General features: G+C 44.8%; 1 protein-coding gene across 1 annotated transcript in view; it reads left to right on the forward strand.

The window, feature by feature from the left end:
* The window catches only part of Satb2 (SATB homeobox 2), a 167984-nt gene that overhangs the window by 71988 nt on the left and 76960 nt on the right, over positions 1-19036 (forward strand). Inside the window, exons 5-6 of the mRNA XM_013353458.2 lie at positions 382-505; positions 7551-7653. Of these exons, the coding sequence (XP_013208912.1) occupies positions 382-505; positions 7551-7653 (227 nt within the window). The remainder of the gene's footprint in view (positions 1-381; positions 506-7550; positions 7654-19036) is intronic.

Here is a 19036-nt window from a genome sequence, read left to right on the forward strand (position 1 = left end):
CTCTGAATTTTTCTGGGGAAGGTGAGCCTTTGTGCTTTGGCTTTGGTGGGAGTGTGCTGACATTTAACCTTAGGAAAGACCCATAATGAATCTGTGCTGGGAAAGCAGTCCCTATGTCATTTCACCAGGGCTTCTAAAGAGCTGATGTTTAGAAACAGCACAGTGGCAGATTCCATGGGCTGTTAGGATGTGGGGTTCCCCTGCTGGGGTCTACTGAAGTCTGCAGAAGGAAGAGCACAGAAGGGACCTGTGTTCCCCTTCCTTCTCTTGGCAGCCTCCTAAATGTCCTACTGTGGCACTGGCAGGGGACCCGGGTGTCCCCTGCAGCCAGGACCGTGGCGGAGGGTCACCTGCTGCTCACTCTCTTGCCCTGTTTTTCAGTTGTTCGAAGTTGGAAGACTTGCCTGCGGAGCAGTGGAACCATGCCACGGTCCGCAATGCCTTAAAGGAACTGCTCAAAGAGATGAACCAGAGCACGTTAGCCAAAGAATGCCCTCTCTCCCAGGTCAGTGTCTCCTCCGGGGGGCATCTTCTACGCGCCGTCTCTGCAGTCACACTGCGTTTCCGGGGCCCACGGAGAAGGGGGGTGCTTTCGGTGTCAGGGTAAAAGTCATCATCCCGGGGATGGCTTCCCAATGGCTTTAGATCAGTGAGAGTGTACGGGAACGCTCACACACGTACTCATCAGCTTTCCCACGGCGTAGCGCGGACACCGTGACACGGGGAGTCGCTTGGGTTTCATGTGAAAACCTCTTCCAGTGGCTAAGTGGCAGACTGAGGCCTCGCACCGGACCTCAGTTCCATAGTCGACATTTTCCTGGCAGTCTCTTTACTCCCTCTGCCGGGTGGGTCGCTCTGCCCAACCTTTACATCTTGGGGTGATTGGGGCATCCTTTACCCTGTTGCTAGTTAGAGGTTGATCTTTACCGTAGAGACATTTGTAGAGGGTAGTTCTGGCTTTGTTTTTAAATAGTTACCACATGGAAATGTATCACTCCAAACAAGGGCAATCCCCCTCCCCCCCTTTTTTTTTCATGATCATACCCTAAAAGAACCATGAAAGTAAGAGGCTGAAGTGCTCCAAGGAACCAAAGCTAAGCCATATTTAGTCTTCCTGCTGGAACCTGTATGTTATATAAAGGCTCCGGTGGCTAGCATATGTTTTCTCGAACATCCCAGTGGCCTATAATTTACAAAAGAAACCCTGAAGACAGAAAAGAGGAGTGGAGAAATCTGTAAAAAAGGCAACGGCTGCAGCCTGTGTATTTAAAGGAAGTCATGATTTAGCTAGTCTGTCTGGCGAGGCTGCTGGGGAAGTACAGGTTGTCGTTGTGTGTCTGGGTATTTAAGTTTGATTTCACCTTTCTAAGCAGGCTTAAATCGGGGTAGCCTCTTCCTCGTCCCCCGATGTCTTCATGAGTCACCCAATCTAGCCAGTCAGATAGACTGTCCCTACAAAGCAGAATGTGTTCCACACACAGCTTCCGCTGTCTTATTTACTCTTAGTTTTTGACTATGAAACCTCGGGTCTTGAGAGTTTGGTTCATTTAAATCAGTAGAGCTGATTTTTGGTCTACTTTTTGGTCTGATGACGGCCAAGAGGGCTGATGGTACAGACCTAGCCTCGTTACCCAAAAGTCAGAAGGGAAGACACATCATCTTCAAAGCCACACACCTTCCACTGGTCCACAGTGTCTTGATGGAAGTTTGGCTGCGTGCATGCGTGTGTGTTAAAATATCGGAAGGGAGGTTAGTTAGTCTCTCAACTCTTTTAAATCTGTAGGTGAACAGTATTGAGTGCATTCTCAATGCTGTGTGGCCGTCACCCCTGTCTCTAGAGCATTTGTCACTCCAGACAGCGTCTGTAACCTCTGAGCAATAATTCCCCATTCTTCCTTCTCACTGGGCACTGGAAGCTTCTCCTTTCTGTCTATGGATTTGCATAGTCTCCATCCCAACACAAGTGTAGCTGGGGAAGGCGGTAGAAGGCCACTCAATGACGCTGGACGAATTTTGTAGGACAAGAGAATGCCTCCCAAATCATCCTTTCCCTTTAGAATGCTCAAAATTCCATGATAATCTTGTGTTTGGTGTGCTTCCTAGAACACCACAGAACAGCTTAAAGGGGGAGAGAGAACAAAGAGAAGGCAGGCCCCTCACTGCCTCCCTCGTGCCCTTGCAGAGAACCTAGGGAAACAGGGGACATCATCATCCTCCTCCCACGGAGGATATTACTAGAACGGCTACCGTTCACTGGGCTTTAGATGTTCTCTCCTAGCAGATACGTTATGTATCTCTACCTCAGCAGCTCTAAGGATCACATTGCTATTCCCAGCAGTCAACCCCACCCCGCCAGTAGGAGCACGGTGAAGGCAGTCTGATCTTTTCATCTTTCAGTCCGGGAGAAAGGCGGGCACTGAGGACCCTGTCTTTCCGAATGTGTGGTAGAAATCGTGACCTGAGTGCAGGTGCTAATCTCTTCTCGTTTCCCGTTGTTGGTTTGCTTCTGTTTTGAGACACGCTCTCTCTGTGTAGCCTGGGCTGCCCCGGGATATGTGGTGATAATTCCGCCTTCCCTCTTGAGTCCTAGGATGAGAGAGGGGGTGTCCCATGCCCACTTCTTATCAACGTTTAGGATGACTTTAGATCTCTCCCCTTTCTGGAGTTCTAAATTCCTTGACTCACCCATGAGGGACGAGTAGCCACCGCTTATCCGACCGTTATGTTTGAGAGACAGGGTCTCACTTCATAGCCTTGCTTTGCCTGGTGTGGGATTTGCTATATATAGATCAGGCTAGCCTTGAACTTATAGAGTCCTCCTGCCTCTGAGTTCTAATGCCGCTGGGACTGCAGGCATGTACCACTATACCCATGCCCCCCAAACCCCATACACAAAATTCAGGTAGCTCAGGCTATCCTCAAATGTGCTATGTAAGTGAAGTGGCCTTCACTTCTTAATATCCCCATTTCCTGTGCTGGGATTCCACATGGGTCCTACCACACGGACCTCCACTAATGCTTCAAACCACGAGGACCAGCAGGTAAAGGTGCCTACTGCCAAGCCTGAAGGCCCACATGACGGGAGGGAAGAACTGGACCCCGGAAGTGGTCTTCTCACCTTCCTGTGCTCATTTATGCATGCACCTTCACACAAGCTGAATAAAGAAATACAAATGTAATTTAAAATCTAAGAGTGTGGGGGCGGGAGCTGGGGGGGGCCATGAGTGTAAGCAGGAGATTTCGCAGGGGAGTTTCTTTGTGGCACTTCCCAGGACTCCTAACTCTGGCCAGTGAGCATTCTCTTTTTGAGTCTCTAAGCCCTCACTTTGGAAATTAATCCATACTTATAAGTAGGTGTGATATATCTGTCGCCTGGGCTAGTTAAAAAATAAAAAATAAAAACAAGCATATTGAAAATTTATCCCAGGTACCTAAAAGCAAACTTATTTTTAGCCATGGCAGTCTAGCTAAAATAAGTATAGCTGGCCATGCGTCCCTTAATGATGGAGATTCATCTTGAGAAACAAGCCTTCTGATGATTTCATTGTCATGTGGAGGGAGTGTGCTCACAAAAATCTAGGTGGGGCGGTCAGCCACTCAGTGTGGCCTTCGGATGCAATCAAGGGATGCTGGACGTGAGCAGGGCGTAAAGTCCCTGCAGTTGGAGTGTGGGATACGGCTTTCGACAAATTTCTGTATCAAGAGGGCACACTCTAAAACAGGAAGAGGAGAACGGTATAGTATTTGCATAAACCAGTACCAGAGTTGTTTGTGATCAGTGCCAAACACTGTATATTAATATAGAGTAGCTTGTGCTATATTTTTATAGGACTGGCAGTATAGTAGGTTTATCTGCCCCAGTGTGACTGCAAACACACAGGAATGGCGCATTTAGTTACAGAAGTATGGCTCTGGGAGGTAGATGTTTCCTGCTCCGTTATAGTCTTCTGGGACCACTGCTGTCTGTGCTGTCTCTCGCGGAGTAAAGCGTCCTTCCACAGCGTGTCACTACGTTGACTATGTCCAGTTCTCTTGCACTTGGATTAGAATAATTTCAAATCAGCTAGTTGGTTTGGAGGAGCTAGAACAATTCCAATATATTTCGATTCTCCAAATACCTTGTTTATTTATTCTTAATTTTTTTGAGACAAGGTCTCACTGTGTATCCCTGGTTCTCCTGGAACTGGCTACGCAGACCAGGCTGGCCTCAAACCCCACTGGGATTAAAGGTGTGTGCTACCATGCCCAGCAAATACTAACTTATTTTATGGAAAAGATTCAGTGCTGGGAAAATATTTCGGTGGATAAAAGTACTTGCCATACAAGTGTGGGGTCCATTCCCCCCAAACCCACGTAAAACCAGGCATGATAACAGACACCTGTAATCCCAATGTTCCTAGTGTGCATCTCTCTCTCTCTCTCATTAAAAAAAAAATTACTTCTAAGTACAAGTAGCAAACCATGTGCAATGCTAAGTTGGACTACAAAATAGCACACACGAATCTTTATATTTAAAAATTCACATTCATCATAGAGTTTTCAAGTGTTTCTGATCTGGAAAGGTATTTCCAGCCTTCTGATTTGTGAAATACATAGTGCTGTTCATAAAACAGGTGTACCTACAATCGCTGTGTACGTAGTTTATAAGCCGTAGGCCGCGTGCACAGCCTCAGGCTATGTAGAAGTAGACTAGGCATGGAGGCTGCTTCTGGCATCTGCTACGAAGGCACCCTCCTCATCTCACCTCGCTCACAATCCGTTACCGAGACAATCAGGCGCGTTCTGTGGAAGCAGGGCCATTTTAATACCAGTCCCAAGAAGACGGTTCATTTTCCGTGTTAGAATATCAACACACACATCTCCCAGGCAGGTTGTTTTCATCCACGCTGCTTCGCAGTCACGTGGTTATTCCAGTGTTGCTTGCATCCCAGGTTGAAGAGGTTGAGGAGCGCTTCCCCATTTGCCAAAACGATACGCGGGGGCGGCGGGGGCGGGGGTGTCCGGAGACTCCAGCTGTGTGGGTCGTTCCGGACCGAGTGGAAAGCAGAAGAGATCGTGAAGTGCGAAACCACACACAGCCTGGAGGGCAGTGCTATTGCTTTGTGCCTCACTCGCTGAGTGCGGAATTCCCAGAATACTGGCGGGTTACCGCCAGCAGTAGGGGTGACCCTGCACTACCTGCTCAGGCTTTCCATCAGGGTCCCCTGATTCAGACTCAAACCACGAGAGTACGATTGTCTCGTTGAGGTTTAGAAGATGTGCGTGTGGGAAGTGGGATAATCCCTCGTGATGTACCCACCCGTGTTTTTTTAAGGTCTCACATGTGTAACAGCTTACCTGTAGAAGTACTGAGTGTAATCTAGGCAGAGAGTTCATAGTAATAATCGCACCACAAACTCAGTGAAGTGACTCTGCTGTTTTAAAATTCCGTTAGCCAGGAAGGGGGTCTATTTCTTGCTTCCCAATTCCTTTGCTTTGTTCAGAATTGAAATCAACCCTGTGTTTGGTAGCAGCAAAGATACTCATTCAACATCATCTAGGGAAGACAACATATGTTGACTGAGTTAGATGCCCAGCCTCCTGCTTTTTGAAGTTGTGTGAGTTTTGGTTCCGGGTGGTGGAGCCAGTGGGGGGAGACCTCTTCCCTGCCTCCCCACAGAGGCTCAAAGTGGGGTAGCTGGAGCAGGGTCCAGAGGAAGGCTAGAGAGTCGGGGAGCTAGGGACTATCGGGGTTCAGAGTGATGTGGGCTGCAGCCTCCCCTTGTGGGCCAGGAAGAGTTACGGTAGCTCCAGAAAGTCCTTGGCCTCCTTCTAGACTAGCTTGTGAGAGGCGTTCCCACGCCGACTCCTCCTGCGACTGTCTGTCCTGTGCCTTCCCAGAAGACGACGTTCATTACAAGAGAAAGAGACCGTAAGCCCATGTTTAGGAGTTCACACCTTGTGTGGCGGTGCCAGGCAGCTTTTATTAGGTAGCTTTCACGTTAGAAGTTCTATTATTATGACATTTCAGTTTGGCATTTCAGAATTTCATCCCGGTCCCTCGTGTGTTAGATTTCAATGACTCAGATATCCCACATCAGAACGATGTGAGACACGAAGAAGAAGGAAAAGGGGGAGGGGAGTTGGAGATAGCAGCTAGTCACTCTCCTCAAGGTCCCGCTGTCTAGGAAGAGCAAATGGATCTCAGTCCAGAGAGGGAGCTAGTGTAGCCGGTACTGCACAGCTCTATCTGGCTACAAAGCAGGCCTTGCTGAGGCAGAGTCTCCAGGGAGCAGGCCAGGCCTTCCAAGTCTTAGGAGACGCTTGTGCTGGTGGGCTTTTGTGTCCTCGGTGCTGCGGTCGGTCTCAGTACCACCTTCCCTTAGTGGTCAACTTGGGGAGGCTAGCCCTCTGCCGTGTCGAGCTTTCCGTGGGTTGGATTAGAGACTCCTTCCTCCACCTCTGCACCAGAGAAGCGATTCTGACGTTTTAAATGCAAGGTCTGTCCGCTGGAGTTGATCCTCCCGCTAAGACCATTGTCTGTCAGCAGAGGTTCTAAGCTGGCCTGAACTCTTCCCTGTCTGGGGATGACATTTTGGAAACACGACGAGACTTTAAAGGCATGATCTCAAGCCTCACGAAAGTCATTAGGGTCGTTTGAGTGTTCATGTTCATTTGCTGGTACACAGCATTTCGAGAAATCAAATCTGTGTAAAATGGACATACGGTTCAGGTATGAGTTGGCTCGGACATACCGTACCACCAGGAGGTGCTTCTCTATAGGACATTTGAGTCAAGATGTGCAATTAAAAATGGAAAAGTCCCAATGCTGCGTCAGGCCATGCTCCCTCTAACCCCAGGGACCAACAACTCTGAGGGGAGAGAGGAGGAACAGCGGGAACCCTCACGAATGTGGGCGCTCAGAAAGCTTTAGCATAGACTCATTTTTGGTTGAAACACAGCCGAAGTGTTAGGTTCGGTTTCCCCCGGCTCGAAAATAGCACTGTCAAGTTTTTCATTTGGTGAATTTTCACACAAGTGATAATCACACGTTTCTATAAATTATATTAATTTAACTTATTTCCCTAAACGTTGTTCTGCAGTGCGTAGCACGGATGTTCTCAGATTCTTGGCTGTGTGAGCTTGTTGCCGTTGGAAGAGGAGCAGGGACATCTGAAAAGCATTATCTGGATGGAGGGTGCTGGAGCGGCCGATGTCACCTTGTGCTCTGGCTCAGCCGCCTCAGCAAGTCCCTCCCTCTGCATTTAATCCATCTTTGATTCCTCCTCTGCTTCCTCCATCTTTGATGGCACTGGAGGCTTGGCTTTTTTTTTTTTAATTTTTTTAAATTTTTTATTTTTTAGAAATCATTGCTGTTATGCCAGTGTACTTAAGGGACAGTGAGCTCAGGCCATCCCTGTTGTTATTAAATGATTTAGTCTGCAGAGGAGTTGTGGCTTTAAGTTTAAAAGACAAAGGAGACCAGTCGGCTGTGATGTGTCCCTTCGTGTCTTTAAAGACGCTGTTCATGTCTATGAAAACTAACCGGTGTCCCCCCCCCTTCTTTTCAGAGTATGATCTCATCCATTGTAAATAGCACGTACTATGCCAATGTGTCAGCAACCAAGTGCCAAGAGTTCGGGAGATGGTATAAAAAGTATAAGAAGATTAAAGGTAATCTATTTCTTGTTTTTAAAGCCGATTTGTAGATCCTCGGGGCGATAAGTTGTTAGTTTTTTTTTTTTTGACATGGATGTTAACTGTAGCTGTTGTTTATCATCTATGCACACGTGTGTGTGTGTGTGTGTGTGTATACATACAGACATGCAAAAGTATTGATGAAGGTAAGATTCACAACCTCTCTGTCATAAAAGTCAACCCTTCAAAGTAAGACGGTAGTCAGGCTACAAGGAAAAATTCTAGTGTGATCTATCGACTACATGGTTTTCACCAGGGATGCCTGTCAAGGCGAAAGTCTTTGAACTGTATTTAGGAGTGTTATTTCAAGTTATATAACACTGACTGTTCGATTCCTGGTCACCAGCAGAAAGACTGCCAAAGCATCAGGAGAGCTTGTATTAGAAATAGGGTATCAGTGTGTTTATTGGAGAAAAACCCTGAGGGATAAGGTAAGTTTGCTGTGGTCTGGCATATGTGAACTCAGATCAGGGCCTTTAACTCGCGAAGTTCCGTGAACTTGGTCAAATCACTTAATCTCAGCAAGATTCGACATCTTCATCTAAACATCAGAAATGAAAGTATCTAGGTCCTTTAGTAGCCGTGAGTACTAAATAAGAGAATATTAATATAGAATCAATCCTAAATGACTAATAGCTGTGATATAATAATGGTAGTAAGACTAGACCTAATACATAAGAAATTATATGTAGCCTTGAAAACACAGCTGTTTTGTATAATGAATATGCTATTTAGACTGCCCGGCCTTTTAAATATATTAGTGTTATTTTACCTTTGCAAGCATGTTAATGTAGAAATCTTTTCGTTCTTTCCAATGAAGGTGAATGTGACTGGTCTTTGATATTTGGGCTACTTTTGGTGACACTGGTGTTGATGTCTGAGCGCCACACCAATCTCTAACAGTGACACTGCCCATCAGACTGTAGTGTAGGTGTTCTCCGTCTTGGTGTTGGCTCACTACCCCCTTCGAGGGCCACACGATTCGGTGGGTGGGTGGATGTGAAGGTGGATTGAGCTTTATTATTGGCAGGCTTCCTCGAGGGAGACAGGGTAGCATCAAAGCAATACTTCTGGCGAGTGAGTGTCGGAGAGCTTGTTTACAAGATTGCCCTTGGGCAAGCAAGCTCTTGCTGCAGCAGCCTCCCAGTTCAGATAGAGAAAAAGGGTGAGCATTCCACGGTAAACACGCAATTTAGAGGAAAGCAAAACTGTTGAGCTATCCAAAGGTTAAGTGTACTGCAAACCGAATTACGATCAGTTTCTCTTCAGCATAGTCTCAAATTCCTTGAGCCCTTTAGATTTTGGTTCAGGTGTTTGTCTTCAAATACTAATACTCACTTCTGCGTAGGAGAAGCTGAATAAGCCCTCACTCTGAGGTGTCATTGTGTGGTTCAGAAGGGTTTCCTTCCTCCAACTGTCGCCTCCAAGTTCTTCTTTTGAAATCGGATTGTTAAGGTGCTTGAACACCTCGACTTTGACTAAAAATCAAAAGAATCGCTCAGCTTCAAGGTCGTTGGCTAGATCACAGTTACCTGCTAGGCCGAAAAGGAAGAGAGCAAGTGCATCCTTTTCTATGCTAGACTGTGATTTCAGCTTCAGCAAGCCCGGGAACTCTTCAATCGTGTGATTTCCCGGTTGCCACCACAGTGGTGTGTGTGTGTGTGTGTGTGTGTGCGCGTGCGTGCGTGTGTGTGTGTGTGTGTGTGAACACTCACATTGTCTGCTCTTTCAGCGATTCAATTCTTTAAACTCTGATTTTTTTTTCAAGTTAGTAAATGCACAGCTAAATCTTTAAGTGCTAATAAAATCAGACTGAGGCCTCGATTTCATCCAGTAGATCAAGGCTCCACATCTAAAGGGGCCGGGAGGCACTCTGTGTACACGTGTTGTTCAAGACGCTAGCCATCGCTGTTGGGAAGTGTGTGTGTGTGTGTGTGTGTGTGTGTGTGTGTATCCGCGTGCGTGTCAGTGGGAGGAAGAAAGGAAGGTTACGGTATGTGTGAAGTAAATACAAGCTGCCACACACAGTTCAAGTGTGTTGATTCATCAGCCCAGCGAGTGGGAGGAAAAACAAAGAGCACATGACAGGTATAACGGCGCCGCGCAGAAAAACAAACACCAGAGAAGTTCATTTTGTGAACTTCCTACCCTCAGGATGCAGTGTTGGGCTCAGCTCTTCTCTACCCATAAGGGCTTCTTGCCAAGGATAGATATAACAGGGAGCTCCTCTCTTGATCCATTTCTCACGGAAGGATCATGGTTTGGTTTCAAAGATCTGCTTGGGACCTTCCCTTTTCTAGATGAACAGAAGTAACAATGTTCTAGTCTGGAAGTCGGTAGCAACCCCAGCAGACCGGGCTCTTAGGCTTCCTCCCGAGAAGGCGGAAGTCTGAGAGGCCTGGTCCTCCCTGCCATCCGCTTCCGCCCTCACCTGGTTTCCAGTGTGCATGCACCGTGGCTTGTGTTAGCTACAGAAGAAAGTCTGCAGCTAACTTACTGATGTCCTAAGCAAAATGCAGGCGACGTCGTTAAATATGTTTCCTATTATCTGCTAATGTCTGTTTTAATAAAACAGTGGGAACTAAATGGTTGCTTCTTAATCAAAACCATGACTTTCAAAACATAAGCTATGTGATTCAGTTACAAATTGCCACATCGGGATCTCCTAGGTCAACTCTTTTTTTCTATCCTCATAGAAATAAATAAACAGTAGAATAATTATATACTCTAAAGATCAAAGTAGAATAGGACTCAAACCTGGCAAAAATAAAAGTCTACTGGAAGGATAAAAAAAAAGAGATCAGATTGCAAATTCTATAGTCGATGCTTAAATAAATATGAGAAAAATGAACAATCGATAATTTGATATCATTAAAAACAGACGTGAACAGTGTATACAAATGGAATTGTCGAGATTCGGCAGTAAACATTCTAATGTGCGTTTCTGGATTTGTTGTTGCCCCATCTAAACTATTTATACTCACTCTCTATAAAGTCCTCAATTGGCTTGGCTTAGTGTGTTGACTTTATTTTCCCCAGTGATCACAGTCGGCCTTGCTGTGTTTACCTTTTCCCTTTAATCTCAAAGACAATCAAGGTTGGCCGAGACATCCTTGAGTTAACATCACCACGACTTCAAGAGAGATGGAGAAACAAGTCTGTATACTCTGGTTTCAAGGTCCTACCATGAACCTTGTCCCAGGACTTTGGGCTCCCGAGGAGCAGGGGGTGGTGGGTGGGCACGTTAGGTTGGTCTGCACCTCTTTGTAAAACTTGCCATTTGGCTGCTTCTGGGCTAGATTTTTCAAGAGCGCTCAACTCTGCCATGTAAGGAACACATTGTACCTTTATCCAGAAGGAAGGAGAAGAGCCACTCAGTGTCCCGTGTTTATGAGCAATGGGCAGAGGTGACCCGTCACCACCCAGACACAGTCATGCTGCTGTGTAATCATTTTTAAAGTTTAGGGATTTATTCCATGGATATTACTCTTATAGCTGTTTTTTTTTTAAAGAATTAGCCTTTAATCTATTATTTTTGCAAGAGCTCCAGATACGAACTTATCCCATAACTTTTATGAAGCCCAAGGCAATTGTGTTGGCAGTAAGTACCACTACCATTCTCTTACATGTGTGGCTGTGAACCTAGCCTTTCGTGGCCAAGCCATCTTTCTAGCCCACCAATTCCACTCTCGTGCATTCACGGAGTCCTAGGCACGATGAAGACGTGAACTGACAAAGGTTCGAGTGGATCCTTGATGAGTAAGTTCAAATGACTACATCCAAAATACTTTTTACGAAAATCGGAACGCATTGTCTTTCCTGGGATTCATCTCAAAGTCTTTAGTATGTCTCAAGAATTGAAGGGTCATTCAGAGTTCACGCAAATACTGGTGGCTATTATAAAATTATTTGTGTCGTAGAATAATACCACCAGAATGAATGGGCCTTAACCAAACCCCGTATTTTGGTTAGGGCTGAAAATCGTGCCCGTCACTTTCCTCTTCTTAATCATTGCTCGAAAACATTCTGATTGCTAGTTTTCTTAATTTTATTTGTTTATTTGGGCCTATTTTGAAAAAAAAAATATTGCAAAGCTGGGAGAAAAGGGGGATTTCTAAAACCAGTGTGAGCTTCCTCCAGTCTGGTTTATTCTAGTAATCAGTATATTATCTGACCCTGTCTAATCTACCCATGCAAGATCAAACGTCCAGGCCAGCAAAGCAGATAGTAAACAAAGCTCGGAGGAGGCTTTCAGGAAACACAAAGATTAGATGTTGAATGAAAATGAAACTCCTTGAACTAGTCCTCTGTACTCAAGTGGTTAAGTGGGTTGTGATTAAAAGAAATAAGTAATTATGATCATTATAGCCGAAATGATATAATGTTACCACATGTAAAGCACCTCCCGTACCCCGAAATGATTGTGTCATGTACAAAGCGGTGCCTCCGAGCTGAATGGAGAATCAGTGTCTCCTGACCTGCTTCGCCACGGTGCTGCCGGTAGCCAGGACAATGCCTTTAATCAGCTCCCGGTCCCCCTGCCTCTGCTGCTGCTCGGTGCTGATGAGGTGGAAAGGAACTTACTTTTGTCTACCTGATTCTCTTGAGTTACGGAAGGAATTTGCTTTCACCTTCGGGTTCTGAGGAAAGGTGGCTCACAAGGAAGCCGACATTATGTCTTTGTGCAAGTAATGCCAGCATCGAGTCCTTTGAATTTTATTATAAATATTGGAGTCGTGAGAATAGCAACAGCGCTTCTCCAAACGACCATTTCCAGCATGCTGGTTGGGGGCCTTTGGAGGAAGAGCCTTGTGCATTTCCGCTGTGGCCGTCACTTCCATAAGCTTCCTGGTCACCCCAGCAGTCCAGTTGGCTGTGCCAGCAAGCAGAAAAAATGGTGTGTGAGGGCCGCTCTGAGTGCTTGGCCCGCGTAAGTCAATTCCTTCCTCGGACCTCCTGTGGCTCATTTTAGCTATGCTGGTAGCTGCTTATTTTTGGCGTGGATATATTTATTCATAAGTGTTTAAAGACCTATAAATAATTGTTCTTAATAACGTAGTTGATAGAGCAAAAGAAACTGATCCGCTATTTAAATTAATTTAAAATATATTTTAAAAGAAGATATAGGTTTCCTTTTCCTTAGCTATCAGTTTTCTATCGATCCACCATCTTCCATCCGTCCCATCATCCGTCTATGCCAGAGAGTCACAATCTAAAGAAGAGTTCTCGGCTTCTACAGAACTCTAAAATATACAAAGCAGTTAATAGGGTAGCATGGGTTCTAACATTTGAAAATAAGTTTGAGCTTTTCTCTTATATTGCTGGAGGAATTCTAACGGTGGGGCCATCACAGGGAGTCTTACGTAGGCTTGCTATGTCGAAAAGACAGCATGCTCACAAGAAACAAAGAATTGCTGTCCTAACAAGACAGAGAGTGTGATTACACAAATGTCTGGTGAGCGCCTACATGCGTTGATGAGAGCGGGTAAGGAGGTAGAAATATCAGCGAGTCATTCATGATGAGAGGCAGCGAGCGGCCTCACGAAGAGCTGCAGAATGATTAGTGCAGACACTTTTGGGCTGGGTAGCTCAGGTGGACCCAAGGGAGCGTTCTTGTTTTCCTTTAGTAAAACTTTAATTTTTGTTTGAAATAAAAATATAATTACAATTTTTTTCTTTCCTTTCTTCAACCCCTCCCACGAAGATACTCTTGTTCTTTCTCATTCATGGCTTCTTTTTCTTTGTTTCTTTAATTTTACACACACACACACACACACACACACGTGCACATGCATTCGCACACACAACACCCATGCTCAGTCTATATAAAGTCACTTGTATGTATATGATTTCAGAGCTGACTATGTGGTGTTGGACAATCAGTCTGGGGGCTCTTCCCCCAGGGAATACGATTCCTTCCGCTCTCTGCACTCTCAGAGAAAGGCTTTCAGGGCAAATCCAGCTTAGGTCCTTCCTGTGTTGTGTGGTGTCTTCAGCGAGGGAGCTTACCTGCAGCCTCTTGGCAACCAAGGGTAGCAGTAATTGCCTATAAAGTCTGGGCCTCTCTTGAATTCGAATTGAGTTCGTTAAAGAGCAAGTGCTCTGTGACATCCCAGCACGGAAGTCCAAGTGCCTCATGGGACATGGTTCTCCAGCCTGCTCCTTGCTCTTCTGAAGTGGCCTTCATTCTGCGTTTTGCAAGAACTTGAGCTCATCTGAACCCCTAAAGGAATTCCCAGGAAGCTAGAGCAGTGGTTCTCAACCTTTCTAATACAGTTCCTCATGTTGGGGGACCCCTTGACCATAAAATGATCTCATTGCTATTTCCTAACTGTAACTTTGCAACTGTTACAAATTATAATGTAAATCTGATATTCGGGAGATCTGATATGCAGACCTTAAAGGACCCACAGGTTGAGAACAGCTGATCTAGCGTTGTCTGGAGTACGGGTCCTTCTGGGACAAAAGAGCTCCAGGGTGCACATCTGTTTTGTGCTCTCCTCAGACTAGCGAATATAAGGCATTATTATTATAAAAACTTTGCGTTAGTAGGTAGAATTGAATGTACATTAACTTACGTGAGTTAATGCACTTGGCCTTGTTTTGGCAGATATTATATTGTAGCCAGCCTTATTTACTGACTGAGAGCTTAAAACCCCTCAGTTGAATGAAAGAAAAAGATGATAATTTTGGTCATTTAATTCATATAGCTAATGAGCTTAGGAGGCTAATACTCTATCCAAATAATCCATTCCTTTCATAATAATTAGTTATTGAACTAAAGAGTTAGAAATGGATAATTATAACTTTATTAACTGTAAATTGGGAATTGTTCGCACAAAGAAAAATACCTCTTTGAAATGTTTTTTCCAACCAGTTTATTATTTTTCCTAAAAGTAATGGCCTATAACATTTATGATTTATCCAGTCAGGGAGGCCGGCCTTTTGGAAAGATTGAATCAGGGACGATTGTCTCCTTGATGAACTTTTTTCAGGAGGTTGAATTAAAGAATTAACATGCATTGAGTGCTAAATGGAAGAGGCAGACTGTCTGAATCACAGTGTTGAGTTTCTGCACGTGGTTCCTTTCTGCATCACGGGCTGAAAGTACTTTAAAATTATAGCCTAAATTGAGACAAAAGGCAAAAGCATAGGCACCCTCAGAGACAAGCAGTTTCTTCTACACTTACAGGACATTTGGAATGATCGGTGCTATCAAACTGCTTAGAGCCAGGATAACTCTGTCACCGGGGAGGGGGCGGGGCTGTGTGGGCAGTAAAGTGGACAGTGATCACTTTTTCCATGGACCTTAACGGGACCTGCGAGCTTGCACTGCCAAAGAAACAGAGGCGTCCATATCCCGGCTGTTTTATAGCAGATGTGTATGTTCTAGAGAACTTAATACGGGGAAAGGAAGTTGATAATAAGTGGAAAATACACCTAAGGAAAGCCAGCATACGGCGTTATCACAGGCCTGGCTGGTACCCCTCGCTCACAGGGCCATTTTATTGGGAGTTAACAAGTTGGCTCTGGATGTCTTGCTTGAGGCAGAGACCTTGCAAACGAATTCCCAACCCTGAGACAAATTCTCTACAACAAATTCAGAGAAAAGGAAAAAAAAAATCTGTAGACTTGGTAGTCCTAAGAGACGTAGCCTCTCCACCCCACCCCCACCTGCCTTTACCCTTCAGCTCTTTCAGACTCCTAAATATTTTCTTTAATTATATTTAGTCAGCTCTTCTTCTCCGGTTGTTTGTTTCGATGGTGTGGGATTGTATTTGACGGATGGAGGCCCCTTTGTGTTTGTCTGTTACGTTCACCGAAACTGGCTTCCAAATAGTAAATTGACTTGTATTTACAGTTATTGACCAGGAGATAATAAATCAGAAATACTTCATAGATAGGCATATTCAATATTGGTTTTTTTTTCATTATGTTTACGTTTTTAAAAGAGCGACATACAGCAGAAGACTTCAGGGGGACAGTAGAGTTGTTAATACTTGTCCCAGCTCAGAGACAGGAGCCAAAATACCACACGAAATTGCCAGTTTTGGAGGACCAAAATCATTGCCTGATTGCCCACTTCATGAAGTCAGTCTTATGTGAATTCACTCTGATTGCCTGGGGCCTTAGGGTGTTTGTTACCATGTCATGTGTGTACCGCACATCTGACTTCTTGTTGGCTGTTTCAACTGAACACTTTCTGTGTACACAATTTACCAATGGCGCTTGCTTCTTCTCTCCCTCATTGGTCAGGTGGGACACAAGCTGATGACCTTCATATTGGGGCAAAACTCTTCAGGATGCAAGAAAAATAAAACAAGGGGCTTACCATCATGTATTTTTATATCTCCAATGAGTAGTTTAATTGCTAAGGAACTGACAAGGTAGACATTAAAAGGAGCTTTTGTTTTTCATAGAAAGTCACAGTCATAGGCGGAGGTTCTAAGTCCACCTGTGTGCACCAAGTAGGTCATTTATCAAAAGCAAAAATGCAGGTGGAGCTTTTCCTTAAGTTAAAATTATTTGGTATTGTGCATCTAGGGACTGGCAGGATTCTTGGCCGACAATCACTGATTAATAAATATTTTCATCTCAACTAAAATGAAGAAGAAAGCATGAATAATCTTTCATTAGTGATTAATTAACTCAGCTATTGGTCTTGCCGTCTCTTTTGACCTGACCGGCTTTTGCGGGCTGTGTCACCTCGGAAGGCTCTGCAGAACACACGTGGACCCTCATGGCTCATGAAATCCACCTGGCCACCAATTCACACGTGTAAATACTTGTCACGTGCCTTGTGTGCACACTAGTATGTCCCGCCAAAAGCAGGATTTGCAGAAGGAAGTTTGTTCGTTAGCCCTGCTTCTAACCCTAAATCTAGTAAATAAATGTGTGCCAGCTTGGACGGTGTAGCTTCAGCTACAGACCGCAGGCACCAGGAGCCTGGAAATGCCACTTTTCCAGCTCTCTCACCTGCTTTTGAGTTTTCTGAGCTTCATCTCCCTCTATAAGCTGGAGCTGTTTTTATTTAGGCTTCACAGTTCTGTGGGGAACCAAACAACGATAGGGTTTAGAATGAACCCTCAGCCGGGATGCAGATGGCAGGGCCTGCTGGTACCCGAGGCCCCTAACACTTTCCAAGGGTTGCACTGGCTTTACAGACTGGGAAATTTCTGGGCCTGATGTGTCTTGTTTCTAAACAAGATTAGCTAGGGGGCCAGCAAGAGGGCTCAGCGGATGAAGGGCCTGCTCCCACACCTGGCGATCTGAGACGAGTCTATGGGATCGGGGAGGTAGCAGGAGAGAGCTGGCTGCTCCAAGTTGTCCTCTGACCTCCCCATGCATGCCCTGCTCTTCTCCACGTCAATAAATCTAATAATTAAAAGAAAAAAAATCCATCAAAAATACTCGTGAAACATCCAAGTTAAGCAAAAAAAAAAAAAAAAAAAGAAAGAAAGAAAAGAAAAGAAAATCCAAATCAACAATAACAAAGGCTAGTTTGGATTGCCTTCACGATTTGTTTATTCTAATCATGCTGGAGCTATAGTGCTAGCAATTTGGAATAATCCCAAAAATATTCTATATCTGAACAGCTATTTGACTTTAAACAATTGTTTTCTCACTTGTGATTTTAAGAAAGTCATTATCCATATTACCCCTGAGGTTTGGGGCGACGTAGCAGAGAACTTGGGGTAAAGGTTTAGAAACCAAGGCGATCCTGTCTGCCTTATCTCTGTTTTATACTCAGGGTTCAGATAGGAACTGGTTTGCTTGGCAGAACTCCTACCAGGAGTGCCCAAGATGAACCCATGCCTGTCTCACCTCTGTGAAATCATTTGCAGAGAGCTTCTGAGGGCTTTAAGAGGCATTGAGAGGGTCTGTTTGTTTGGTTGGTTATTCCCTTATATTCTTTTGCCCAGGGTGTCCAAATGAGGTTCTGGGGACTACCAGAGTGTTATCTTATTAAGGAATCCGTTAGCACCCACTCGTGCTAATCTGTTCACATTTGCATAAGCATCTTAATGGCTTAAAGAAAAATCCATAGGCCAGAGATTCTGGAAGTTTCTCCATGCAAAACCTTTTACCCAGTTCATCGCTTTTGTGCCCACTGTAACTATGGGCAGATTCCAGGGCCAATTCACAAGGCAACTGTATTAGGTTTGCCTTGAAATATCCCTCAAGGGCTGGCCCTAAATTCATGGCGATCCTTCTGCCTCAGCCTCCTGAGCACTAGCAATGCAGGTGTAAGTCACTGTGTTTAGTGAATAAGGTTATTTTAAATCTCCTTCCTACTCTGTTTGAAAGAAAGAAAGAAAGAAAAGAGAGAGAGAGAGAGAGAGAGAGAGAGAAACCCAAGACATTGACCAACTACTTTTAAAGGATTCTACAGGATGCATATTGGCCAAGAAAGTGGATTTATTGTTTTTCATGCGGAAAACCGAAACTTAAATGTACTTATAACACATTTCTCCGAGTTTTACTCTTCCAAGTTTCCATTTCTCTTTGTGTGCGGGGGGGGGGGGGGGGGAGTTGGAGAACAGTGTGCTGGCAATCGTTGCCTTCCTCCCACCACGTGCACCCAGAGGATCGAACTCAGGTTGTCAGGCTCGGTGGCAGACACCTTTACCCGCTTAGCCTTCTTGCCAGCCCTATAACTTTGGTCGTGGAATTCTGGGGTTTTTATCGTTGCATCCTCGTTCTGTGCTGTCACCTTCCACGTCAAAGGATTGCGTACGAACTCTGGTGTTAAAGGCGGGCGGGCGTGCGGGCTGGCTTTGCCGTGTAGCTGAGCATGGCCTTAATGTCCTGAACTTCCCGTTCCCACCTCCGAGAGCTTGGACACGGCTGCACAGCTACACCACACCCTCCTGCTCAGCGTATGAACATGTAAGCCTCGTTTGGAGAAACTGAGCAGTAGTATCATGTTCGTGTGTGTCATGGGGCCGACGATTCCATGGGATAGTGAGTTATTTTAAAGTAAAGGAATTACGTTTTCCAAATTGGTATCCATGGAAGAGTTTTGCAAACACAAGGAAGAGGTTCTTTTGGGAGACAGAAGGTGTTGGTTATAATGTCCTAGTTAAAAATGTCAGATAAGAAGGTTTATCTGTCAGTCACAATTATACAAGTGTTTTCTGAAATGTATAATATTAATTTAACAAACATCTTTTTTTTTTTTTTTTTTTCAGATAAGAAGGTTTATCTGTCAGTCACAATTATACAAGTGTTTTCTGAAATGTATAATATTAATTTAACAAACATCTTTTTTTTGGTTTTTCGAGACAGGGTTTCTCTGTGGCTTTGGAGCCTGTCCTGGAACTAGCTCTTGTAGACCAGGCTGGTCTCGAACTCACAG

The sequence above is a fragment of the Microtus ochrogaster genome, unplaced genomic scaffold, assembly GCF_000317375.1.
Source record: "Microtus ochrogaster isolate Prairie Vole_2 unplaced genomic scaffold, MicOch1.0 UNK8, whole genome shotgun sequence".
NCBI classification, from domain to species: Eukaryota; Metazoa; Chordata; class Mammalia; order Rodentia; family Cricetidae; genus Microtus; species Microtus ochrogaster.